General features: G+C 41.4%; 1 protein-coding gene across 1 annotated transcript; it reads left to right on the forward strand.

Moving 5' to 3' along the window:
• Positions 1 to 27,840, forward strand: LOC141523620 (H-2 class II histocompatibility antigen, E-S beta chain-like). The gene is made up of 6 exons (XM_074236941.1): positions 1 to 197; positions 24,050 to 24,319; positions 25,402 to 25,683; positions 26,380 to 26,490; positions 26,931 to 26,954; positions 27,123 to 27,840. Exons 1-6 carry the CDS (start codon positions 98 to 100, stop codon positions 27,134 to 27,136), a joined length of 801 nt encoding a protein of 266 aa, XP_074093042.1. The 5' UTR covers positions 1 to 97; the 3' UTR covers positions 27,137 to 27,840.
• The last annotated feature ends 63 nt before the right edge of the window (positions 27,841 to 27,903 follow it).

Here is a 27,903-nt window from a genome sequence, read left to right on the forward strand (position 1 = left end):
TTATTAATCTGGTAGAAGTGAGGGGGAGTTTCCATTAAGTGAGGACCCTCCGACTGTTCTGTCTTTCGAGGTCCCTGAGCCTTGTCTTGTCTCCAGGATGGTGGGTGTCGTACTTCCCAGGGCTTTCTGGACAAGGGTTCTGTCTCTGACCCTGCTGGTGCTGAAGTCCCAGGTGGTCTCAGGCAGACACACCCCAGGTAAGTGCAGAGCAACAGCTCCCAGAGAGCCCGGGGATGGGATGAGGTTCAAGGGGAGCACTCTTCTCTTGATCCAGTCCAATGGAAGGATTGGAGTCAGGGCAGTAGGTTTTCAGTCTCCCCTCCTAAATGACTCTTCCTTTGAGCCTTTATTCCTTTCTACCTTCTCTTCAGGGTTCAGGGACTTGATACATCCCCCCCCCCCCCCCCAAGAACTTTCCTCAGGCAGTTTGTCAGTCACCAGTGATTAAGCAGCTACTGTCTGTCAGCTCTGTGCTAATGCTAAGGATGGAGAGAAAGGCGCAGGACAGTTCCTACTCTCAGGAGTTCAGTTTAATGAGGGAAACAGTATGCAAACAATTCTGTAGAAACAAGATAGATACAGGAAAAATGGAATATAATCATTAGAGGGAAGGTCCTAACATTAAGGTGGATCAGGGAAAGTGGGACTTGAGTTGTTCCTTGAAGCCAGGGAAGTAAGGAGGCAGGGGGAGGAGGACGAGTGGGGGAGATGGAGAAATTTATTCAAGGAAGAACAAGAAGACTGGTGTCACAGGAGAGCAGAATGCTGGGGTATGTAAAATGTAAGAAAGCTTGAAAGGGAGGAGGGGGGGCAGGTTGTGAAGGTCTTGAAGGTCAAGGAGAGGATTTTGAATTTGTTCTTGGAGGTGACAGGGAGTCATTGGACTCTATTGATGGGGGGGACATCTAAACTTTTCTGTCCCACTAAACACCTTCACAAAATTTGTCTATATAGTTGGACATATTTCAGTTTGGCTGTTACTGGGGGAGGAAGGGGTGGACATTCTGAGATTAGTTTCTCAGGTTTGATTTCAAAGCCATTAGTAAATCTGGAGTGTTTGGCACCATCCCAAGTTTTTATGGATAACATCATGATGGAGTAGGGAAGGTCTCCCATCCATTGCTAGGAGGCAGATTAGGGGTCCAGCCTGGGCTGGAGAGATCAAGGGAACTGACCCAGGCTGACTTTTCTCCTATTTTCATGATTTCTTATTAATGAGCTGGAAAAAAAGAGGTTTAGGTCCAATGTTCCCCACTCCCTTGGATCAGACAGGGCTTATTCTCTGCCATTGTCCTCTCTGGTCTCCACCCTGATGCTGCTCTCTCTGGAGCCTGCTCTGAATCCAGGGGTCTCTGCATGACACAGCAGCGGGTGAGATCTTTTGTCCTGGCAGGGAGGGGGCCCTCTGAAGGGGGGGAAATACAATTCACTTTCAGAGAATGGAAGTATTGTAGTGGGGTAGACAAAAGCCTTTCTATCATCATCCCTACGCAGCCTGACCTGGCTCCTGGCATGACCAGTCTTGGCCTCTCTGGGATTCTCCCCTGTTCTAGAGCTGTCCTCCAGAACCTGACCCCCTCTGGAGCTCTGTCTCCTGCTTTGCCTCTGGGGGGAAGGAATGTTGTGTGTAATCCCCATTCTCCAGGGCTGGACAAGAGAGGAGAGATCTTCTAGAAACAATCTGTCAGGGCCTGAGCAGGGGAAGCCAAGGACAGTGACATGTAGCAAGCCTATAGCTACTGAACCAGTTGACAGCCCCAGATCGCCCTGGTGTCAGTCATGGGTGTACTGGGCAGGTGCTGCCCCCAGGGGGACAATCATACAAACTGCAGTATTGAAGTAACACCGCCCCCCCCCCCCCCCAGAAGTTAGTCAGACCTTGATTAAGCACCTGCTGTGTACAGACAGTGTGGTAACTGTGGTGAATACAAAGAAAGATATAAGTCCTTGGGCATGACGACATGAAAACCTCTGTGCACAAACAAGTTACATTCAGGACAATTTGGAAACAGCCCCCAAGAGGAAAGACCCTAGAATGAAGGGGACTGGGAAAGGCTTCCTGGAGAAGAGGGTGTTTACCTGGGACTTGAAGGAAGCCAGGAGGAGGAGGAGGGAGAGTATTCCAGACTTGGGGATAAGCAGAGGAAATACCTAGAGTTGAGGGTAGAGGGTCTGCTAGGAGGAACAGCAGAGGCAAGTCAGTGTCACAGGTCACAGAGAATATGGGCAGAGAGGGAGTCAGGGATAAGAGAGACTGACCAGGGAGGAGGAGCCAAGGTATGAAGGGCTTTAAAGGTGAAACAGGATTTAAAATTTTTAAATTTGTAGTGGAGGTGATAAGAACTACAGGAGTTTACTGAGCTGGGGGTAACAGGTTCAGTTCTGTGTTTTAGGAAGATCTGTTTGACAGGAGAATGAAGATGGACTAGACTGGAGGGAGCCTGGAGGCAACAGCTATTGCACTGGTGCAGGGGAAGGAGATGAGGACCTGGATCGGGACAGGGCAGGGCCAGAACAGAAAAAGGAGATATTCAAGAGGCAACAAAAGGAAAATACGTTTTATTAGAGATTCAATATGAAAGATGAGAGTGAGGATGACACTGAGGTTGTGAGTCTAGGAGACTGGGAGGAGGGTGGGACCTCACCTGTAATAGGGAGAAAATCCATGTCTTTGGGAGAATGATCCCAGAAAAGGACAAGAGCAAGGAAGAACTAAGGGATGGTCAGTAGACTGTGGCTTGGACTGAGGTTTCATGTGGACAAATGAGGAAAAGACTAGAAATAGAAATTGGAGTAGAGGAGGAGAAGACCTTGATCTTTAGGCTAAAGAAGTTGTTCTTTATCTAAACAAGCATTGAGAGTCCTGGGGGAGCTAGGGGCTTGAGAGAGGAAGAGATTTTAAATTGCAGACATCAGTTAGGACCTACTGTAGATGTTGGAGATGGAACCATCACATCTGGACTCTGGAGCTTGGCAGAGACCCACATTATAGACTGTGGTCCTGGTGGGAAGGACTGAGTTGAGCAAAAGTTTGGGAATGGACTCAGGAGCTATCAGCACAGCTCAGGGGGCAAGGGAAGCAAAGAGGGGCTAGAGACTCCAAATATGTCCAAGAATCAAAAGAACAATGTCAGGAATTTGGTAGCAACAGGTTCTATAAGTGGGAATGTCTTAGTATATATTTTTCCACTTTGAGAGCCTGCATTTCCCAAGAGAATACACAAATATCTAAGAAACCAGGAAGCTAAAGAGGTTTGAGGTTCCATGGGGTCCAGATTTAGTCTGATTCCCTTGGATTGGTGACCACATTGATGTCATTCTGAGCCCCAATGTCTGAGGTCAAGGTTAAGGTTTCTCCTTTCTTTTTAATCCTTGTTCTTCTGAAGGAGCTTTATTTGTGGGTGATTCCCTCAAACTCTGTGTCAGCACAGAATCCTAGGATCTTCACCTTAGGGATTATCTAGGTCAAGTATCTCATTTACAGATGAGGAAGTTGAGGCCCCTAATTTAGTAACGTAACCAAGTTGTCACAGTAGTAATTACCAGGGAAATGGAAATCAGCATGTTAAGTTGCTATATTAGTGTGGGTGAGGATATTTAAGTTTATTTATAAGTTTATTATAAGATATTTAAAGAGTTTTAAGTTGGGTGGTCATGGTGTGATTAGAAAAGCTGAGACAGAGAGCAGGCCCTGGAGAGGAAGAATTGGTTTTCTGACTTGTCTGTGGGAGATGAGGGTAAAAGAGAGACCCAGGTACCAAATTACTCCAGGTTTTCTACAGTTGGTATAAGGCAGAATGATGATGCCATTCAGAGAAATCAGGGAGTCAAGAGGAAGATTTGATTTCAGGGACAAGATGACTACTTTTACATGTTTAATTTGAGGTGCTTGGGAGTATCTGGGTGAAGGTGTTTGAGAAGAAGCTGGAAATGTAGGAAGTGAGACAATAAGAAAGGGTGGACCAAGATCAGGATTTAGAAAATGACTCTAGAGAGGGAGAAATGAAGTGGGTGGGAGGGAACATATGTTTGAGAGAAAGAGGGAGGTAGGGGAAGGGGAGAATAGAGGGTGGTCACTTTGGATCATGAATATGTTTAGTGATTGAGAAGAATCAGCTCTGGAGATAGATTAGAGAGGTAAGCAAAAAGTGAGAAGTCACAGAAGCCTAGAGGGGGAAGGATTTCAAGGAAGTGACCTTTAGTGTCAAAGGCTGCAGTGACAGAGAGCTAAATTATCATAAATTATGGAAGAAGGTAAATGGGGGGCACTTTCTCTAAAACTTTTTTTTGTTTTTGCAAGGTAATGGAGTTAAGTGACTTGTCCAAGGTAACATAGCTAGGTGAGGTCAAATTTGAACTCAGGTGCTCTTGACTCCAGGGCCACTCCACTGTGCCACCAAGCTGTCCCTGCTCTAAAACTTTCACAGTTTTCTTCCATCTCAAATAAAAAAATATGCCCTGAATGGGAACCTGTTCTCTTGAGTGGTGACTGAGTCCTCAGTGTTGTCCTTCAGACATTTCAATCATATCTCTTTGTAACCCCATGTGAAGTTTTTTTGGTAAAGATACTGGAGTGATTTGCAATTTCTTTCTCCCACTCACAGGGTCATATTTGAACTCAGATCATCCTGATTCTAAGCCCAGGGCTTCATCTCAGCCAACTAGCTGCTGAGAACCACCACTACTGTTTTAGAAACGGTCCTGTCCTGCTTCACCTCATTCCTTCCCCAGTCTCCTTACCAAGCTCATCATAGAGATGCACCCACCCTTTCCTCACAGCTCTTCTACACACTCCCCAAAGTAAAATTTGGATCCAAGAGCTTTGATAAAATCTACTTTTCCATTCTTCTTTGAAGATCTATGCCATTGCCAAAGCTGATGGTCTTTTCTCAGGCTGCATTCTTCATGAACTTTGCTGTATTTGACCCTGACAACTCCATCATCTCCTGAGCATTCTCTCCTCTCTGGGATCTTGTGACTCTGCTCTCTCTTGGGTCTCTCCTTCCCTGACTGATCTCTCTTTTTCAGGTCATTAGCAGGCTTCTCATCCACATCCACATCCTGTGCCCTAAATGGGCATATTTCCTAAGGTTCTGACCTGGGTCCTCTTCTCTCCTCTCTTCTCTCTATTGCTTTATCTGCTCCCATAGCCTTCATCCTCATCTCTGTTCAGATGATTCCTAGATCTATCTCTCCTGTCCCAGGCTCGGTCCAGTATCACCTGCTGCCTCCTGGATATTGGATGTCTCTAAGATCTCTTAAAAATATGTCCCAAATTGAACTCATTGCTTTTCTTTCAAACCCGAACCTCCATTACACTTTCCTATTCCTAATGAACATCATACAATTCTTCTAGTCTCATGGTTCATTTCTGGTTTCATCTCTGATTCATCCCTCTGCCTCCTCCACAGAGCCACTGCCATTACATTTCTTACATCTGGCAAGTGAAAGATGAAATGACTGAGGAAACAAATGTACAAGCTTCTGAACATATAGACTTATTAAACAATATATGCCAATTACTCCACAAACTGGAACTAGATCAGTTTAGGACTGGAACCTGAAAACAGGAGGAAACAAACTTTTAAATAGTGGAAATAATTAATTAAAAGGAAATAATACAACATTAAGGAACTTGGATTCTAATTAAAATTAGAAATTAGAAAGATTAGGGATTTTCCAAATTGGAAGTGTTGCTGCTGGGATTTTTGGGGTATTAAATAATGAAGGAATTTGTGAACTCTTTGACATTTTAAAACTGCTCAGGATTTTATTGCAAAGTAAACAGGTTAAAACTTTCCCTCTTCCTAAGGGATGAACAACCACTTTAGAACAGGTTGAATAAAAAAAAGACTAGGCACAATTGGGAGACAGAGTCAGAGACAGAGAGAGGGAAATAAAGAGAGGCAGGGAGAGCTGACTGGGCCAGAGAGAGCAGACCAGCCCAGAGTGGAGGTCTGGTCCAGGTTTTATAACCTTGCCCCTTATCTGGGCACTGAGGGTAAAAGGGGAAATCCCTCCCCACCCTACATGACAGAAACCAGGTAGAAGACTGAAGGCTAGGGGTTGGGGAATGAGGAGACAATATATAGAATTTACATTAAACAATGAAAGAATAGGAGTCATTTTATAGCTCAAGAGCAAAGAGCCTTCCAGACCCTTAACCAGATTCCCAGATTTAACAGCATTGAAAATTACAGAACTTGGGCGGCTATGCGGCACAGTGGATATAGCACCGGCCCTGGAGTCAGGAGTACCTGAGTTCAAATCCAGCCTCAGACACTTAATAATTACCTAGCTGTGTGGCCTTGGGCAAGCCACTTAGCCCCATTGCCTTCCAAAAACTAAAAAAACAAACTAAAAAATTACAGAACTTATTTGTGATTATAATCTTTCTACATCTATAATTCTCTGCATCATCCCACCCCACCCCCCCGCCAAAAAAAAATATTCAGGATTCAGTGTCTTTTGGGCCTTTCAGGGTCCATTTGGAGATGAAAGCATTGCAGTGAGAACTCCACAGAGGCAGGGGCCAGAGAATGATTGCTATGAGGACTGGCAAAGCTGGCCGTCATCTTACAGAGGCTACTATTGGAGATATACAGCTGATAACCTAGAGAAATGAAACTTAGGGGAAAAAAAGATTGAGCAAAATCAGAGAGAGATATTTTAACAGAGAAAACTATTTAATAGAGAGAGCTATTTAACAGAGATCCAATAATTAGAAAAACCTATAAAGAGGAAGAATTTTACTTTATAATCCTAAGCCAGCAGTAGAATACTTTTCATAAGAACATGGTTCCAATATAACATGATTCATCAGTAGATGCCACATTAAGTTGTAACCAAAAGCTCAAGAAAAGTATAAACAAATGTACTGAATAATGATTTTAGAAGTGCACATGCCCAATATGTAATTTGCAACAAAAATTTCTGTCTTGACTTTAGCCATGTTTAGAATAAACAAAAATTCTACTTGAAGAATGCATCTCTCTTTTAAAGCAGTTAAAAAAAAATAGACCAATAAGCATTATTCTGATATAAGCAGCCATGCTGATATTTCTTTTCCCTAAGGGAACTTGTGATAAAGAATCACATCTTATGTTAAAAAAAGAGCCAAGACTAAATACTTGCTAAATATTAAAAATTTAGAAGACAGTTACAATGGCTTACTCTCATATTTAATTATGGTGCATCTGGCATGATTATGGCAATTTGCTATTAAAGAGCACACAGGGACACGAGGACATGTTTCCTTATGTATTAGATGTCCTTTACAGACAGAGATTCCAAACAATCCTTTTCTTTTCTTTTTTTTTTTTTTTGCAAAGCAATGGTGTTAAGTGACTTGGCCAAGGACACACAGCTAGGTAATTATTAAGTGTCTGAGACTGGATTTGAACTCAGGTCCTCCTGCTTCCAGAGCCAGTGTTCTATCCACTGTGCCACCTAGCTACCCTTAGACAATCCTTTTCAATGAGCCAGGGTCCAGGTATGCCAGCATAATGCTTCCTTTAAGAAAATCCTACAACAGGGGCGGCTAGGTGGTGTAGTGGATAAAGCACTGGCCCTGGAGTCAGGGGTACCTGGGTTCAAATCCGGTCTCAGATACTTAATAATTACCTAGCTGTGTGGCCTTGGGCAAGCCACTTAACCCCGTTTGCCTTGCAAAAGTCTTAAAAAAAAAAGAAAAAAAATTCTACAACAGTTGAGGCTGAGATCATTCTCCCAAAGATCACTCACTCCATTTGCAGTATTAAAGTCAAACCTCATCGGCATATTATTGTCTTTCTATTTTATCATACTTGATGTCAGATGGATCAATTATCAATATATTGTAATATAGCAAATACCCATAACCAGAACTTCAGGTGATTTGAGCACTAAGAAAGCAGAGTATGCCAGGCTGTAGTTTGGTATGAGATTCAGAGAAAAATCATAATTCACTTGTTGCTCAGCACTGTAAAGGAAATATGCAGAATTTGAGATTTAGAACTGAATTTTTTTATAAAAGCAATTTTTTTCAATGAATCCATTTAATTATTAACTATGTTTAAAAATAACATCTCCTTTGGCTAGGAGATTGCCCCTCATCTCCAGCCTTCTCACATAAAAATTATCTAGAGATTGCCAGAGAAATCTGAAATTATCACTATTATTTTATCTTTTTCATATTACCTAGGTGCTTTTACCTTAAAGCAAATAGCCATAGTTTTGGAATATGTATATATAATCCAAAATAGATCTAGTTTATATATAACTAGAAACTTCTTGAAAGGCAACTTCATATTAATCCTGTTTAATTCCTAGTCATATTCAAAATACAAATTATTACTTTCAGAATTTTTTGAAACCATTAGAACATCTTAGGTGACTTTAAATTTCCAACATGTGTTATATTAATTCCAATGTGATAAAACAGTAGTAAGGACAACCAGATAATCAAGTCAATTAACACATGTATTATTAAATTTTACAAGTCAATATTTCCATTATTATATTATACATTATTTTGTAATATTTGGAATCCTAGTGGTGGTCTTGGTTTTGATATTTCCCTTTCATTATCCTTACAAAATAAGGATTTAATTCCAGGTTTCAATACCATTACAGTATTCAAATAGCTTATATGTTCATAAGAGATAACCAAATAATTGTTTATAAAAGCATATCACATAATTAATAAAGATTTTTTTTCCATATGGTACTCACTGACCCCCCCCCCCCCCCCCCCCGCCACACACACATAAGAAGAAAACATGCCACAATCAGGACATACTTACCAGTTTACCGTTCCTCTGCCTGCAATTTACATGAAGGAAGAAATCTGCAATTTTTGATTTCTTTTAAAATTAAACATATTCTTAACTTACATTAAACATAAGATATTTAGGCTGACTCTCATACTCTTAGAACAAAATCAAACAATGAAGAAGTTGTCCTTAACTTAAAGGCAGATCTCATAACTCATGTTACAGTGCTTTATATTCTTAATTACCTCTATCTCAAATATGCTTTTATTTTTTCTTTAAAAGAAAATAAGAATACCCAAGGATTCAAACTTAAACATATGAAAACTTTTAAAAACTCCATTTAACTCTGATTTACGCCATAGTTGCTAGGCAATGAATGCTACATTCACATTAAATGAGATTTCAAATTGATACATTTTCTTAATTTCTTTTTCTTTTTTTGTGTGAGAGTTTTCAAGGCAATGGGGTTAAGTGGCTTGCCCAAGGCCACACAGCTAGGTAATTATCAAATGTCCTGACTCTAAGGCTGCTGCTCTATCCACTGCGCCACCTAGCCGCCCTGATTTTCTTATTTTCAAATAAAAAGATGTTAAGTAGATTTTACTTTAATCTTATATGTATTCCCTTCTACAAACATGTGATGAGAGACAAGGTTATTACAAATATTTTTCTTTACCAACAAAAAGCCTTGTGAGCTTTTTTGACAGTGTATTAGCAGTATTAATTTAAAATCAAAACAAATCAGTTTACAGAATTTAGTACAGTATTTCTCATTCCCAAAAGTTAGTCTCCAATTTAGCAGTTTTCTTTTTTAAGGAGAAGGGGAGAACTTTCCTATCAAAAGCCTTCCAGGCCACCCTCCACCCCATCTTGAAGGCAGGATGTACCAAAGGAATTTAGCACTTCTTTCCAGGACAAATGAAACAATAAGTCAACAAATAGCTGCATTTTTCTAAACCCAAGAGAATAGCAAAGGCTCCCTTAATTAACATAGGTTGAATACAGATTTCAATCCATATTAGGGTAACAAAAACTTAACACACTTTCAAATGCAACCTCTTTTTTTTTTCCTTTTCTTCTAAACCCAGTGACTAAAAAGCCAGGCATAGTTTAATCTGTAGATTGTGCTAAATTTGTTTATTTTCTAATTTAAACCTGATTTAAAGGAAAAGGTATAGTCTTTGCAACTTTTACTTGAGGTTACTTGGTATTAAAATTCCCTAGTAAGGAGGTTGGCTCAAATCTTATTACTTAATTTTAAATTAGCCCTTTTAAAACAATTAAATCCAAAGTCCAAAATAAAAGGAGTAACATATAACAGGTAACATCAGGACTATTTCAGATCTGAATTACACACACAGACAGAGGTGTTTTAGACATAGACATACACACATACAGACACACACACATACATACAATTCTTTTGAAGAAAGGTTACACACTTATCAAGGTGAGATTTTTGTGGATACCCTGGCTTGCATCATAATCTCAAATACAGAAGCATTTTTCCCACCTCTCCAGGACAGTAGAGAGATGTGAAAACATTCTATTGAAGTTTTTGAAATACACACATACACACATATATACATATTATTAATTTTTTTGAATCATACCAATTAATACCAATCAAAAATAATTTTAGAATCAATTAGAATTTCTTGAGGAACCTCATATGTACATTAAGCTTTTAAAACAGCTAATCAATAGTTAAAATTCTTAATATATTTGAATGCATTCTTAATTTATTTTATAAAGTTCAAATCTAGTTCCTCTGTTACAAAGATCTTAGTTATTAATGCAGGCTAAATTAAAATGAAATCTGAATTGCCCAGAACAAGTTCATTCTTCCCCTTTTTTCTTTTATTCCACTGACCACAAGGTATGTTCAATCAATTTGCCTGCTTCCTGCTCCCCCCCCCCGCCCCCCCGCCCCCCCCGCCCCCCCCCCCCGCCCCCCCCCCCCAAGGCTGGAGCTCCTTGGCTGAACTAATGCCTTTAGGGCATGGAGGTTGGAATCTAGTAACCATGTGCCTAAGTCTAAGGAAGCTATGGGACTAGACCAAGTTTTGGGAATCTTATCTATCAGGAGTGTAGATTTGCATTCCAGCTGGGACATAGGATGGAGCTTCTGGATCTAAGAAGTACAAACTTTTTCCTCTCCCCCACCCCCACCTCAAAGAGAAAGAGAGAAAGCACAAGTTGAGCCACAAATAAGAGATCATCCTCCACGAGTGGAGGCAGAAAGTGTTTATATCTGACCACTTCCCTTCTCAAAAATGCCAGTGAAAAAAGCCTCCCAGTGCACTCCTGGATTACCTCAAGGACAAATTTGTGCTACTCAAAAGAAGGGCTCACAAGCCATCTTTAAAATGTCAGGGCACTGCCTGAACTGGCCAATGTCTGACATATAGCAGACCTTCCTGCAGGGGGGCCTCAAGAAGCCATGGTGACCCTGACACCCAATGTCCAGAGTTGTCAGTTAGTCTACCCAAACATACCAAAAAAACACAATCTTCTGAACACTGGACCAAGGAGAGGCTTATAATCTCCAATTCGAATGACTTGTTCTGGTAAAGTAACTTATTAACACAACATCTTATCAGACTTAGAATCATGTTTTATCATTAGACAATCAAATTCTAGAGTTATTACAATTCACATTTTTACTACTCACTGATACTTCACTTTATTTTATTTTATTTTAGATTTTTATAAGGCAAATGGGGTTAAGTGGTTTGCCCAAGGCCACACAGCTAGGTAATTATTAAGTGTCTGAGACTGGATTTGAACCCAAGTACTCCTGACTCCAGGGTCAGTGCTTTATCCACTGTGCCACCTAGCCGCCCAGATACTTTAACAGAATTAAAACTTCCATAACTGTTCACTTCACAAGTAAATGTTTTGAAAATTATCAAGTTAACTTCAGCTTATAATATTTATATTAAATGATCATCTTAGTACAAAGAGGGTCCAACTAGTGATATACAGTCTCAGTCTTTTGATCCTTATTAAAATAACACAAGCATGCTAAACTAAAATAAATTTTCTTCCTTCCCAAAATATTTTTAAATAAACTATAGGAAATTCTTCTCCTGATATAATCAACTGACTTACATTCCCTTTCTAAAGTTGGATTTGAAACTGCTATGGCACAGAATTGTATTTTAAGATTACCTATACCATTTTATTATTCTTAGTTAAATATCCCCTTTTCTAGCATAACATAAAATAAAATCAAGGGATCTTAATTCTTCTCAAAACATATAGCTAATAGTAGAGGTTAAAACTACATACTGACCTATCTAGCTATTAAATCCAATTGACCTAAAATTTCTATTTTACTATAAAGATTCAGGACATCAAAGGAAAATTCCTTTATAGATATAATTTTGAGTGTCAGTTTCCAGGCAGAGGTCATGTGAGTAGTCAAATATCTTAAGCCAAATTTTAGAGTTATCTGGTGAGACGTTATTCAAAAGTTACATTTGGGGAAGACCAGTCAGAAAGGGACCAACTTCAAACTGCACTAAAAAGCTGCCCCTTTAACTTTTTGTCCCATTACACCTGTCACCCGTGTAGTCTCCAAACCTCCATTGGGCTTCCAGTCTTCAAGAGAGCATTGACTCAACAGCACTTCCTTTGTTGATCATACCGGCATCAGACACAAAACAAAAGTCAATGAAAAGACCCATGATCTAAACTAGTAATTCCATCTAATTAGATTTCCAAGTGAATTCACTATATAAGGACTAAATGCTAATTATAATCTGATTGAGGGGAGGTTAAAATCAAGCAGCCCCCTTCCCCAATATAAATATCTACTCTGAATATCCATGTCATCAAAATATACTAAATAGGGGTTATTTTCTAAATTTATTCAAAAAGAAATGAAGTTCTGCCAAAATCTGGAGTATTCCTTGACATACAAAAATACTCTTAACAGTTGTGTTCCATCACTTAAATGGGCAATCTGTCCTTCTAGTGGCACTAACTTCTAGCCTTTGTACCCATATCACTTTGTGTGAAATTATATCTGTATAAAATCCTATTTCTGTGGCTGGCCAGTAGGAGGTGCTGGTTGCATTCTCTGGAGTGTCTGTGACCTTGATTGAGGCCTTCTCCTTTAGCTTGAAGGGAGGGGTTGGAGCTATTGAATCCTTTTGCCTTCAGTCAATGGTGGGCTTTACCCTGGGGTGAGGTCATCTCGCTTCCTATTGTCAGCTGGCCTGGTACTTCTGTTCACACACCTGTGCCTGAGGCAGAAGTAGTCTGCTATTGTTTGTTCTGGGAAGAGGCCTCAGTCACAATGGAGGAGTGGACTCAGAGTTTCTTAGACCAGAGGATTCCAGGGATGGTGTATCCTCCCTCAGCTCTCCTGCCCTGGAACTCCCCCCCCAGCCCTGTTGGCAAGCTCCAGAGGGTCAGCGCCTCTCTGCTCCTTAATTGACTCAAAGCCCCACTGTCTAGCCCCACCATTGATCCAGCAGGTTCCTCAGACTCCCAGCTCCAATTCAGCCGATAATCTGACTGATCCTCCCTCTGTGCCCAGACTCATCCACCCGAATTCTTCCAATGCTGCTGAAGGAGACAAACCCTGAGGTAGATGTTCTTTCTCCTGGCTTTTCTTTCTGGGTTTTGTGGGTTGGGTTGGATTTGTTAAGAGGTTTGTTTAATATGATAGATGGGGAAAGATCAGGAGATTTTAGAACTGTGCCTGTCTTCTCTCCTCCATCTTGGCCGGAAGTCTCTAAAATTCTATTTCTGGATAAAATGCTTTATCAGAGACCTTCTGGTTAGAGACCCCCTCCTAACCTGCTGTATTACATAATAACTAACTACTAACTAACTAACTAACTAACTAACTAAATACCTCCTTTAGTTAGGAGGTTATTTCCAGAATTCTCACGTAACAATTAGCCAGAGATTATCACATAAAAATCACAAATTATCATTATTATCTTTTCCATGATACTCAGGTGCTTTTACTTCAAAGCAAATAATCACAACTCTGATTACATAAATACATACATACATATATAACCATAAAAATTCTGCTTTACATTTATAATTGGCAAGTTCTTATGCAAACTATTCTCTATAATAAACCTGTTTAATTATTAACCATTAATTAACATCTCATTCTTTTAAAGCAAAACAAAACAACAGGTTCTCTTAAAGTTAACCTTACAATTAAGTATCTTTACACACAAATATCTATGTACCTCTTATTCCAAATACACTTATATTTTCAAAACAAAGAAAATGATTCTTCATGAGTTTAGTTTTAAACCTATAATTTCAAATACCCAATGTACACTTTTTACCCATGCCAGTGTTACGTTTACACATATAATTTCAACTTCTTAAATAACAGATATTAAGTAAGCTACTTTGATCTTACATATAAATATTCTTTTTTAATAAACATGAGGTAGAAGAACACAGCTTTTCACAAACTTTCTGGGCCAAAAAGAGATATATAATCTGAGAGATATAATCTGTTGGCAAATTATTCTCTAATTTTTTAATAATAAATCTTTACAAATATGATGGATGAAGCTTCAATTCATTCATTGTTTATGATTACAACACAATTTTAAATTCTCAAAAAGAAAGCTTAATTTGAATCTGCACTAATACAAAATTTATTAATTATTCATTACATATTTCAATTTCATGTATATTCCCTTTACTCCCTAGAATTTTGCAACACAGAAAAAATTCTTAAGGCCAGATTTGCTAAAAAAAAAAAATCCCTTTTTATAATTACAAGATTTTCTTTATACTTCTCTTTAAATTCCAAAAGGCATATTCAAAAAAACCCCTTAAATTGTTTTCTTTTCAAAACCTAAAAAGTTTGCAAATTTTTTTATCTTTATCAGTGCAATTCCAAGTTCTCTATTGCTCTAATTTATAAGAGCTTTCTATCCTCACTGATCAACATTCCTTAACATTAAAACATTCTATGTTCTTGGAATTGGAGATTCCCCACATTTTGAGATATCAAAGTAATTTTTTCCAGATACATGAACTAAAGCCCAAACATATTTTGAATCTATGTAAATATTACCTTCCCCTGCTTAGTAAGTTTAAAGTTTAGTAAGAGCACATAACTAAGTCTATGCTGATAATAGTTTTGGCAGACTCCCAGACTACACCAAGACCATTTTGTCCCTATCTATTATAGCATGTCTATTAATTCTTGTTCCTCCTATGACTCTGGAGGAGCCATAAAACATTATAATCAAAAAACATTTTTTTAAAACAAATCCCTTAATTCTGTTACATTTATTTTCAGATTACTTTGTACAGAGGATTTAGCACATTATAGAATCGATAATAACATAATAAAAAATTAACATTTACCTAGCAATTGGTTTCATATTAAACTTTTCATGTTACAGGGCTTATCACTTTTTCAAACAATTCACTGCCAGATATTGCAAAAGTGGCAGTCTAATGCAATTTTCTGATTACCCCAACCTTATTTAAACATGTATCTCCATTTAAACCTATAGCTCTCTGTACTTCTTCTCTTCTTATATTGATTTTTAAATCACTTTTTCAAAGCTCCTAAAATCTCAAAATCAATCCCTTTAAACAACATCAAACCTGCTCAGATCTTCTTTCTACATACTTTTAACCAACTTCTATACTTAACAATTGGTTCAAAACCCCCAACTGTCTCTGTGCCTTTTCATTCCTTATTCTCTTCCACATCTTTCAAAACCTACATTTTTCAGATTATACAACTTACATTTTCCCTTAATATACTGTTCCACTATTCTTTCCCATTAATTCTTTTTGATTTTAACACATGCTGCTCTTTCTTTCTTTCTATGATTTCTTTATTTAACATATTTGGTAATATTTGCTGTCTCTTTCCTGTTTCTTTAACTTCAAATAAGGTACTTTTTAGCACTGACTTTACCAAGTCTTCATAAAGCACTTCCCCCCACCCTCTCTATTTCTCTCTCTGCCAACTTCAAGGTCAAAAGATAAGCAGACCAGCCCTAAAAAGAACTGGGGGGGGAGGGGAGGAGAAACGGGCATCTGGCAGCACAGACCAGCAGAGAAGAATTAAGATTCCTAGAGTTTGCTTTTAACTCCTGTGCTACGGAAAGAGACAACAAAAAAAAAATTTCCTGATCTACAGGAGCTGATCCAATTCTCCCCTAAGGAATGAATGTAGGGAAATTGTTATGAGTCCTGCTAATCAATCAAAGCTCCTCAGTCTGCCCCAACTTGTTCAGAAGGTGCTGAGGGAGAAGACTTAGGCCCAGAACTGGGGCAAGGGCCAGTGGAAGGGTGTAAGTTGGGGGTAGTGCAAGCAATGGGTCCCATTGCATAGATTAGGCTTTTCCTCCCCCTCCTTAGATTCATCGTTTACTAACAACTGACCTCCATAGGCCAGTAACTAGGCATTATAGGATATCTCCTCCTCATTAAGAGGAGTCTTACAATTTACATATACATTCAAATTTTTGGCATGCCTAATTCTTTGAGGAATGGAATTTTGGCCAGAAGATGCTTCCTCTTAGGGGGGCTCCAGCCCAAATTAAACAACAATATTTAATCATTTTATTTTTATTTAATCACATTCTTTTTATCCCTTTCTGGATATTTTGGAATCTGCTTCCAGTCACCAGTATCAACTAACACTTTGAGGAGTGATTGCTCGTGGTTTCCTAGTTTTGTGCTTGCTCTCCTGATTCTGAATTATTTCAGATTTCTATCTCATAGGATCTAATTGCTTGGGTTTGTGCCAATTTGCCTGTGCCCCCTTTCCCTTTTTGCCTCATCTTTACAGATGTGCCAGGGACCCTTTCCTCTCCTCCACTCCTCAGCCTCTGACTGTTTAGGTTTTAAGGGGAGGGCAGGGTCACCAGGAACTCACTGGTCTTGTCTGGGTCAGCTTCCCCTGGACTCACAGAATCTTGTTCAGCTGGATTTCTGTACACAAACTTATATGACCCCAAAGTCCTGTGGGTTCAGCTTCTGTGGCAGGTCCATTCTTTCCCTCTCCTTTGGAGGGTTGTTTCCAGAGATCTTCACTTTTGCTCAAAAAAAAAGTAAAGTCTCTCCTCTGGGTTCTTTTCCACTCCTTAAGAAATCCAGCCAGGCACTAAATTAGAGCTTCATTGGCACCTGCTCATATTTGTGTCCAGAAGGGTCTTCTGGAGGGAAGATTTCCTGGCCATCACACCAAACTGTTTGGGATAAAAATTCACTTAAAAATATTGAGAGACACCTCTGAGCAAAAAAGAAAAGAAAGTTTATTTACTTTTCTCAAGAGAAGGACACACTCCCAAGTCTCACAAAGTTATTTACAATGAAGGAGTTGCAACCAAGATTGAAACTAAGCAAGATTATATGGCCTAATACAGTCCCCTCTCTCCTTCAACCCATGGATTGGGTATTCACAGTTACAAGCTCTACTTGAAAATCTACCCAGTAACAAAGAAAAGAATGAAACGTTTTCATAAAATATTACCTCACCATCCAAATGGTGAGAATATCAAAAAAAGCTTTTAATGACCTCCTAGGCCTAACTAAATGAAGAAATGTCTAAGAATGCAAGGTCCTTCTTGGAATAGTCTACTGTCTTCCTAGTTAGTAAAAAAAAATACTTTTATCAGAAGACAAGTGCCTTGCTTTGAATGCGAGGTCTTTCTTCTAAGGATAGTCTGAGAATGATAGTTTATTCTTGTCTTAATGCTTCTTAACCCTGAGAGGACTTCACTAGGAATATTAATCCTAAGAAAATTTTAATGGGAACATTCCACTCATAACTTTGCCCCTTATCTGGGCACAGAGGGCAAAAAGGAAAATCCCTCTGCCACCAGGTAGAAGGCTGAAGGCTGGGGACTAGGAAGGAGGAAACAGGATACAAGTTTTACATTAAACAATGAAACAATAGGAGTCAATTTACATCTGAACCTTCCTCCCTTTTAACAAGATTTTAACAGCATTAAAAATAACAACTTGTTTCTGATTATAATTTTTCTACATTCATAATTCTCTGCATCAGAAGGAGAACAGGTACAATTCCCTTGAAATCTTAAAGAGATGTTTCCCCCAACCCAAGTGATTGTGAACGATCCTAGGAGCCTGGAAACAATGGCTGATTGATTACTAAGGTACCAGTTTTCAGATAAGACTTGTGGGTATTTGGGATATTATATTGTGAGAAAACTCTCTGCCTCAGTCTCTATATCTGCCCTGGTGTCTGGTCAGTATAACCTGGGGTCTCAGTTAAGGGTCTCTATACTGTAGGGAGAGGGGCTCCACCAGCTGCCCAGTCATGCAGGGCTAGGATCAAACAAGGAAATAAGGTTTTCACCCATTTCCCACAATTTAATACAATCTTCTCACAGGACAGAAATTGAACTCTACATGAATAGAAAGGGAACTGAGCCAGTTCCAGAACAGAGTCACCAGATGAAGTCAGTGTGGTTGCCTCACTTTTCACAGTTCTACACTTGCTGAACCTAATCCCTGTTTCCTCCTCCAAACAACCCTCTCTCTCCCATGGCCCCATATGAGCAGATCCTCTTTTCCTCTTGTTGCTGGAGAGATTGGTGTGGACAGTTTAGATCTGAGAGTTCTCACCAGTGAAAGAATCCACAAATTAGCCTGGAGTTCAAACAGCTCAGGATTTATTTTACAAGCCTGCCAGGTTTATAGGAGCTGCTTGAAGACAGGATGAATAACAAGGGTTGGGCAGGTACCTGAGAGTGACAAGGGCAGCAGCCTGTAGACCCTGCTGAACTGAGTGTGAGAGGGAAAGGAGAGATGGGGGACTCAAAGTCCAACAGGTCATTTCCTGTGGAAGATGAATGTCAGGCCTGGGTAAGCTTGTGCCATCAATGATAGCATAGCCAAGGTCAGGTAAAGACTGGAAACTGGAGGAGACAGAACCAGGGAGGTTGCTCTTCTCTTTGTGAATTTACATTTAACTGTGGAGTTACTTTGAACAATAGGAGTCAGGTTACATCTGATTAGGGTCCATGCAGCCAAGAGAGCCCTTAGGCACAGATAACTTAGACACAGATATTTCTCCTACATATATTTTTCCTTTTACAATTTGTTTCTAATCATGTCTCCTAAATCCAAAACCCCCTGAGTCACTCTCACCCATATTACTTTGAGGGTCTCCTAATCACTCTCCCTGTCTCAAAGCTCTCTTCACTCCAGACCATCTTTCACACAACTAAAAATAGGTATTTTTCCCTAATGAGTAAATCTGACCAAGTCACTCTTCTCCTCCATGGACAGCCTGGCTCCTTATTGCTTCTCTGGTCAACTAAAAATTCCTCTGTTTATTCCTCCACAATCTGGCTCCAACCCATCTCACAGGCCTCTGTGATTTGCCCAAACTGGCCTTGTCCTCACACACTACACTCTGTTCTGTTCACCATCATTTCCTTAGGCTAAAAATGAAATAACAAAGTTAGTTTTATAAATGAAGTTTTATTCTCTTGGATCTTATGAAAACCCATTGGTAGATGGCATCCTTGAAAATTTCAACCCAGAAATAAGTTAATAATTAATATTTATAGGATTCAAACAAAGGTGACCAACTAATCAGGTTTTACATAATGCATGAGGATATCACAGATCTTAATTTATAGCTTCTGTATCCTGTTCTGCAAGTCTATTCCATTGTATATAACAGATAAGAATTAAGATAGAAGGAAGATTATTGTTTCCTACTCTGGGGACACTGATCATTTCCTACTAAAATCGGCAATTTTAGCTTGTTGCCTTTCCACAGGTGTAAAAACTCAAATTTATAATTCCATATATCATATCAATAAGAGGAAATAATTTAATGAGACTGCCTCTCTGGCAGTGTTTGCCTTCAGGTCTCTATTGATAAGGACATAATTCCTGACTAGTGCAAAAGTCAGTATCCAGACCTACATTCCAGACTTGTTGACCTCAGCTAGGGATTAATAGACCAATTTTAAATCAGAAATATAGAACAGAAATATTAATTCCATATAAAGATATATCAGATTAAACATTTCCTATCTCTGGGATTTGCCCCAGGCCATCCCCCATTTCTGGGCTACACTCCCTCCTTCCTCTGTCTCTTGGATCCTCTTCCTTTTGCTGAACACAAAGAGTGAGATGAAGACCCGAATTTGATAACTTTGGAGATGTTTAATATTCCTGGGGACTGCCTGGGGATGATGAGTACTCAAATCAGACAGTAACTAAGTGTTCAAGGGTTAGGGTTTTTATAGTGTTTTTTTTGGGGGGGGTTACTAAGAGCAAGTAGGATACAGAAGCAATGTTAGATATATTGTGTTGTCATAAACATATGTAAACACAAGGTTCTTTATAGGTAGGGGTGGGAAAAGGGTCAGGGTCTTTGTGTAATGTTTGAACATATTTTCTGAGATGGAGTCAGGAATTCACAGGCTTCCCACAGGTTTGAGGGAGTAGAATTTACTATCTTATGGTTCCAGCCACACCTGGTGAAGGGGAGGCAGTCCTGGAATTTAAGAGATACAGCAGCTCTTCTCAGTGGTGGTGGAGGATGCAGGCTTCGTGGAAGGCCCGCCCTGGCTGCGCTGTTGCTGCTTGGAACATGTCACCTGTGAGCACCCATTTGCCCTAGGACTAGGCAGGCCCTGAGAGAGCTCCTGAGGTTGAGTCTTCGTGGCCTTGGGAAATTGAAAGTTAATATGTGATTTTGCAGTATCAGGTAGGAAAAATACAAGCTAGGATGATCTGATTCTGAGACTTCCAAAATCTTTTATCTACTGCTGTATAATTCACAAGGTGTGATCATTATATGAGACTAATGTTTATTGTCTGACTTGGAAAGAGAAGTGGCCCTAGTGGAACATGCTTCACCTTGCAGAAAAATATTTTTCAAGGTCTCTGAATCAGTTCTGTAGTTATAGAATATAGAAAAGCATGCTTCCTTTTGGTGGAAAAATGAGTGACTGTTATTTAGAACAAAGAATTCATATCAAGCTTTGTGTAAAGCTAAACAAATCTGCCAGTGAGACACTTGAAATGTTAAAAGAAGCTTATGGAGATGAAGTAATGTTGAGAGCAAGAGTTTTTGACTGGCACAAAAGGTTTAAGGAAGGTAGGGATGATGTCCATGATAATGCACGAAGTGGGCGCCCAATCACCCACAGAACCAATGAAAATGTTGAAAAGGTCAGAGATTTGGTTCGGTTAAATAGTCGATTGACTGTGAGAATGATGGCTGAAAAGTTATCTTTAGATAAAGAGACAGTAAGACTTATTTTGAAAGAGAATTTGAATATGAGGAAGGTTTCTGGGAAGATTGTTCCTTGTACAGTTTCAGTAGATGATGCTAGTGAGGGAGAGATAAAGTAGAAGAGTGTTAATGGTCTTCCATTGGAGTTTGTAGGATTGATTTGACTTTCAGATTTTGCCTTTTTCTGTTAAATTTCATTGTTATAGAAACAACCTAAAACAAGCTTGACCATCGTCAAACATTTTCATTAGGTTTTCTTGGTATGAAATATGAAGAAGGCGTAAATGAAAGGTGAAAGCAGTGAAGATATAATGGAGTTGGCACCTTTACCATAGTGGAAGAACTAGGTCTTTATTAAATACATGAGATGGTTTTGACTCATTGCAAAGATCTAGCTCATTCATCTGAAAGGTGGCTAGCTGGTACCTCAAGGGTAAACCAGGAGAATAAGAGCAGATTCACCAGGTATATACATATCTAAAGAAAACACTATTGGCAGACAAGCAATGAATATTTAGTTTTTAACAGGACAGTGAAGCACAGCACCATGAAGACTGTTAGGAAAAAGAAATTTGAAATTCATTGGTTGACCCTTGAGTGTATGAATTTCAGATTTGACTATTGCAGTTTCCACAAGTTGCTTGAAAAAACATTTTCTGACTAAAATTTATTTAGTGGGAAGATTATTACTCCCTCATCAATGGCATAAGATAGTCTTTTCAGAGTTTAAAATGCTATATAAATTAAACCACAGACTGATTAGAGTGGTTAGTAGTTAATACCCCCAGATTTGGTATATAGCTAAGCTTTAGTAGATTGTAAGGTTCTAAGACTAATTTAATTGTCTCTCCATAATTTTTATTTTAAAAAATTGGTTGAATTGTGCACTCTTAATATCAGTCAAGGAGAAAGAAGCAAGCAGCAACTTTGAAAAAGGGAATGGGGGGGGGAAGAATAATCAAGTTTCTTAATGTTGAAGTATTTCAGATAAAGAGGGAGGCCAAAGTATAATTAAATGTATAGAGTAGCTGAGCATGGAGCACTAGGAATTATCAGAAATTAGTATGTTATTGTCTACCTAAGGTAAATACTTATAATGTTAAATGATTCATGACTTTGATTACACCAATGGCATTAGTTAATGGCCTCTCTTGAGCTTCACTAATAGATTGGAATATCTAGGGAGTGTAGTAGGAACTACATTTGATCCCCTAGGAATTAAAAGTTCACAACCTGTAAATCAGAAGACAACAAGGACTTCTTGAGGAAGACATTTTACAAACTTACAACCTAGAAAAGAAACAATAAAGCCAAAATTTGTTTTGGCTAGAACTTGTTTTGGTTAGCAAGAATATAAAGTATATAAAACTAATAGTTGAATTACTGAGAAACCACCAACTGCTATTTGAAATTGTCATCAGTTGCTAATATCTTTAATCCAATCTATCTTTCCTTAAGGTGCAATACTATGTTGCTGATTTTTTTTATTTGTAACAATAACCAATAAGATTTTATTCAAGGATTAAAAAACTAACAATGAGATTTTCTAGATTGTCTAGTCTACTAATCTCTTGGTCTCTTCTCACCCACTTAAATTAAGGTTGATGTTTTCATTTAAACCATAAAATATCTGTACTTAGTAACTTTTTTGTAACCTGCATTTTTTCATATAACTAATCCTGTGGTAAAGAACAGTTAAAAGTAAATGTTTTTCCCCTTCAGTTGTTGGTAACAAAACTAGCCATTGTTTTAAATAATGCTGTCCCTCATTTTCTGTCAGACCTATGGCATTACCCTCTCTACTTAACTATGCATCTTGAATCCCTTTTATGTGTCAAGCCTATTAAATGTAATATAAAAATTTGAGTTGGCTTAGAATGGTTGGCTTCAGATTTTATGTTGTTGCTAAAGGCCAGTAACACAAGTACAAATCTTCTGATAACTAGATATATCATTGTGTGACTTACTATGTGAATAAATGCTTCCTTTGTATCTTAAGGATGACAATAGTGTCTAGTAAAAGAATTATCAGAATAGATTTGAAATGCCTACCAGTTAAATTTAACAGTTGTTTAATAAGCTTGTTTTACAGTAAGAAAAAAAGAGATACAGCAAAATAATTAAGCTAACAAGGGTGCTTTGTAAATCTTTAGACAATTTTATGGTATATCCATGACCCCTTGGGTCCTGTCAGACTATTTTCAGACCCAAAGGTGCCTAGCCAAAGTTCTATTTCTAAGGAATTTCTCAGGGCCGAGGATGTCAGGGACCCCTTTCTATACAGGAATTTCACAAACATTGATATTGTACTTCACTTTCAGGTCCAGACCAAGCACCCCTTTCTAGGGGAAACCTTTCCTGATCCCCTAAATTCCAGGGTCTTCCTCCCTCCGCATCTTCTCTTCCTTTGCACTTGTCCTGTCTGTACTTTCATGAACACTTCTCCGTCCCGGTTGAACATCAGTCTGGGGATTGTTCCATTCTTCATGTCTGCATTGCCTCCACCTAACACGAGGCCTTGCATGCAGTGAGCACTTAATAGATGCTCCTTACCTGAGGCCTCTCCTTGGGGAAGCTCAGCAGAGCCCAGAGAAGGGGAGACCGAGGATAAAGAGAGTCAGGAATCCGCGGGGGAGGGGTGGGGTGGGGAGGGGGAGGGGTGCCGGGGTGGGAGGGGGAGGGGTGCCGGGTGGGGATGGGAGGCTGAGGCCGGGGGCGGCACGGAGGCCCCCGGAGTGTGCCCGGCCCTGCTGGAGCTGCTGGAGCCAGACTGGGGTGGGGTCCACAGGGCAGGGGGGGGGGCAGCCTGTGCAGGGGGGGGGTCACTTCTGCCCCAGGCCGGGGGCGTGTCCGCGGGGCAGCTCCGGTTCCGGTCCCGCCTCCACTCCGGATTTCCGGTGTGACCTCATCGCTGGGGCCTCTGGCCCCCCAGGGTGGCGATGAGCATGCGCAGAAAGGGCAGCGGGGGCTGGCGGCCTCCTCCTGGGGGGTGGATTCGAGGGGGGAGGGGCGTGTCCGTCCGGCTGACCCGCCCCCGTGCCCTCCCCAGAGCACTTCACGGAGCACGTGAAGCACGAGTGTCACCACGAGAACGGGACGCAGCGCGTGCGCTACATGGAGAGACACATCTACAACCGGCAGGAGTTCCTGCGCTTCGACAGCGACGTCGGGGAGTACGTGGCGGTGACGGAGCTGGGGCGGCCCATCGCGGAGTCCTGGAACAGCCAGAAGGAGTTCCTGGAGCAGAGACGGGCCGCGGTGGACACTTTCTGCAGACACAACTACGAGATATTTGAGCGCTTCTTAGTGCCCCGGAGCGGTGAGTGGGGGGGCGGGGGGGTGAAGACGGGAGATCGAGGGGAGACTGAGGCCAGCGGCCCCTCCCCGCGGCCCGGCGCCCCGGAGCCCCTTGTCCTCGGTCCGACCCAGACGCGTCGCCTCCTCGGGCTCCAACGGGGGTACATGGCGCCGGGCCCAGCCCCGAGGCCCCCCACGCGGGGCGCCCCCTCCACGAGGCCGCGGGGCTCCCGGGCCTGGACTCTGCGGGACGCATCTCCCCGAGCTCTCATCCGGCCCCGGACGGGCCCGCCGTGACCCTGGACCAGTCCCGGGACTCTGCCTCAGTTTCCTCGTCTGTAGTTTGAGCGAGAAGAAAACAGAACCAGGCCCAGTGGGGCCACCGAGCGGACCGGGCCTGGCCCGGGACCGGACACAAAGCGGTTCAGATAAACCACGACCCAAGTGCTCAGGGCCCGGTGCCCCGGACCTTTCCACATCTGCAACAAACTCCTCCCCTGTCCCTGACACTGAGCTCCGCAGCGGCCTCCCGGCTCTGCCCTCTCCTGCCTCCCCCACCTACCCCCAGCCTTCTCCGGGCACACGGACCCTCATGACCGCGGCCTCATCTCTCAGATTGTCTTTCCCCAGAACCCAGACATATTCCTGCTTCTCCCTGGACTCAGACTCGGGATGCTCAGGTGTCTACTGGGCTGAGATGGTCCCCACGGGTCTCCTGATTCACCGTTTCTTCAGTGGATTGATCACAGTAATTAATATTTGAGCTGGAAATCTTTTTAACATACTGTATGATCCGCATCTATAATACACTTTGGTAGTTAGTCCATGACCAAGTTTTCCCTTAAATCCTGCCAGCTCATTTCTTCTGTCACTGAATCCTGATGCTCTGGGACCTGGATCACTCAGCCCCATGGACCCTGGGCTCCAGCTGCTAGTTCAGATTCCTAATCTTAGGGGGAACTTAGATGTCCACCAAGATGCCCATTTCTGGCCCTGGGGAAAAGAGGAGAGCTGAGCCCGGTCACAGATCAGTGACAGAGGTGGGAGCTGCACAAGGAGACCCGCTCTGGCTCCTTCACTGAAGATCTTTCTTCTTTCTTACAGTTGTGCCCGAGGTGATTGTGTATCCATCCAAGCTGACTCCCCTGGGACACCACAACCTGCTGGTCTGCTCTGTCACTGGTTTCTATCCTGGGGACATTGAAGTCAGGTGGTTCCTGAATGGGCAGGAGGAGACAGCTGGGGTTGTGTCCACAGGCCTGATGAGCAACGGAGACTGGACCTTCCAGATCCTGGTGATGCTGGAAATGACCCCCAAGCGTGGAGATGTCTACACCTGCCATGTGGAGCATTCCAGCCTTGACAGTCCTGTCATCTTGGACTGGAGTGAGATAGTGCTCTCTCATGCCTCTAGTTCTAACATTGCTCAGGACATGCAGCTAGCTCTGAGATCCCTTAGTGTATTCTGTACCCTCTTTTCTTCTACCCTGGGCCAATACAAACCCCATGTGGTTCTACCCATCCCCCCCTTTCCCCTGGCACAGGCCCTAGTGGCAAGACTAAACTAAGAGCTGTGGAAACTGAGATCCTTGTTGGCTCCTTCCTGGCCCTAATCCTGGGAGCTGGCCTTTCTCTGGGACTCTGTGATCAGCCCACAGACCCCTTCCTCTGGTGTAGGGGAGCTGGGAATTGAGATGGATTGTGTCTCTAATGAACTTTCACTCTCTTGAGTCCTGAAAGGCCCTTTGTCCATCTGTCCCATCCTTTCTCTTTTTTTTTAATATTTAAAATTTATTTAATCTCATTTTGTGCAAGTGTTTTTTATACATTAATAAAATATTCTTGTTTAAGAGTAAATAAAATACTCCCTTCCCTAAAAAAATAGACTCACTTGAGAGATAAAGTAAAGGGGAGAGAAAAAAATTAAATTAAAGAAAATAATAGTAATAATTGTAGGTATGTGTCCCATCCTTTCTTACAAAGGATTTAGCCAATTTCTCAGGCTCCCTCAGACCCTTCTGCTCACAAATGAATCTGGCTCCTGGAGGGAAAATTTTGATCCCTGCTGTCTCTTCTCCCCAGAAGCACAGTCTGAATCTGCCCAGAGTAAGATGCTGAGTGGAGTCGGGGGCCTGGTGTTGGGGCTGATCTTCTTGGGGGTCGGCCTCATTGTCCACCAGAGGAGTCAGAAAGGTGAGATGCTCTGGGGAAAGCCCTGAGACCCCCTCCCCTCCCCTCCAGGATCCCTTGCAGGCCAGAGAGGATATTGGGTTGTGCCAGAAATCCCACCCCAGGTCAGGGGTGAAGGGGTGGTCTGGCCCAGGCTTTGGCTCTTCTTTCCCAGGAATTTATAGAATGAGGTGAAGGGGTCAGATCCCAGGGCAAAAGCCTTAGGGAATCCCATATTCACTGGTAGAGACAAGCTTAGGAGATGTCTCAGGTTTCATCCTTTAACCCCTCCCCCTGCTATTCACCTGCCCCAACCAAGTATTGATTAAGGGCTTTCCCTGAGGTGTTGGTGCCTGGACTGGGCAGTGAGGGGAGCCTTCTGTTTCCCTCAGTGCTCAGAACCTTGTTCCCTTTGCTTCTATGACTTACAAGTATGTGTATGTCTATCTCTCTTCCTTTCCCAGGAAATCGGGGTTCACCACCAACAGGTAAGATCTTCTGCCTGGGTGGGATCAGGAGTCTCATAGCTACATTCTCTGTCCAGGGGGCCTGAAGCTAAGGAGACATTTGGGGGCCCTTAGTGGGAAGAAGTGGTTCTGCTTGTGGCTTCAGACCCACATGTTGATTCTTCTCTGACTATTTTGTGTCTTCTCCAGGGCTCCTGAGCTGATCCCTGAGGCTGTGTCCCCTGGACTGTGGCCTCCCCTCAGCCTCCCTCCCACATTTGGAGGCCTCTGCTTGTGCCCAGATCTCCAGGAGGTTAGCCCTGCTGACCCTTCCCTGGAATAGCACCTACCCTGTCACTTCGACTGTGTCTGGATTCTGGCATTTCCCCACCAGAATTTCAAAGACCTCTCCACCCTCCTTTGTTCTTGCACCCATGATTTATACATTTCTGTCCCTTTAATCTTCACTCCTATAATTAGAAGATTGAGAATCAGTGTGGCTGATATGGAGACAAAGGGAGGGGAAACAGGAGGAAACTGCAGCATTTCAGATTTGTAGAATCTATCAAAGTGTGAAATGTCTCCAGAGGTGAAGCCTGGGATCCATCCACATTATCCTGGATGTCTCTTGCCCTTGTTCTTCCATAAATGCAGCAGAGGGTGATTAACCAAGGTGCTGCTGGCCTTTCTCTGCATTTCATGATACAAAATTGATACCAATGACCCTCACAGACTTGTCTGCCCAGGAATCTCAGCTTTCCCTGTGTGATGAGCCCACCTTCTTCTGATGGACCCTCTCTCTGATTTTCCTTCTATCCCTTCTGCTCAGATCTTCTTTGATCATAAACTGTAACCTGCGTTTGCTGTCATGTGCCTCTCCATTGAAAAAAAATTGAAGTTTTAATAAAACTTTTGTGTTTACAATCTACCCTATGCCCTTTTAACAACTTTTTTTTTTATCAAAAGTTACATACTAATCCTCATATTAATC

The sequence above is a fragment of the Macrotis lagotis genome, chromosome 5, assembly GCF_037893015.1.
Source record: "Macrotis lagotis isolate mMagLag1 chromosome 5, bilby.v1.9.chrom.fasta, whole genome shotgun sequence".
NCBI classification, from domain to species: Eukaryota; Metazoa; Chordata; class Mammalia; order Peramelemorphia; family Peramelidae; genus Macrotis; species Macrotis lagotis.

Bases quoted from the DNA above. Each gene is read 5' to 3' on its own strand.
- LOC141523620 (XM_074236941.1), top strand. From the start codon at position 98: ATGGTGGGTGTCGTACTTCCCAGGGCTTTCTGGACAAGGGTTCTGTCT. The intron at 198-24,049 runs GTAAGTGCAGAG...TGCCCTCCCCAG, and splicing joins CTCAGGCAGACACACCCCAG to AGCACTTCACGGAGCACGTG. The intron at 24,320-25,401 runs GTGAGTGGGGGG...TCTTTCTTACAG, and splicing joins CTTCTTAGTGCCCCGGAGCG to TTGTGCCCGAGGTGATTGTG.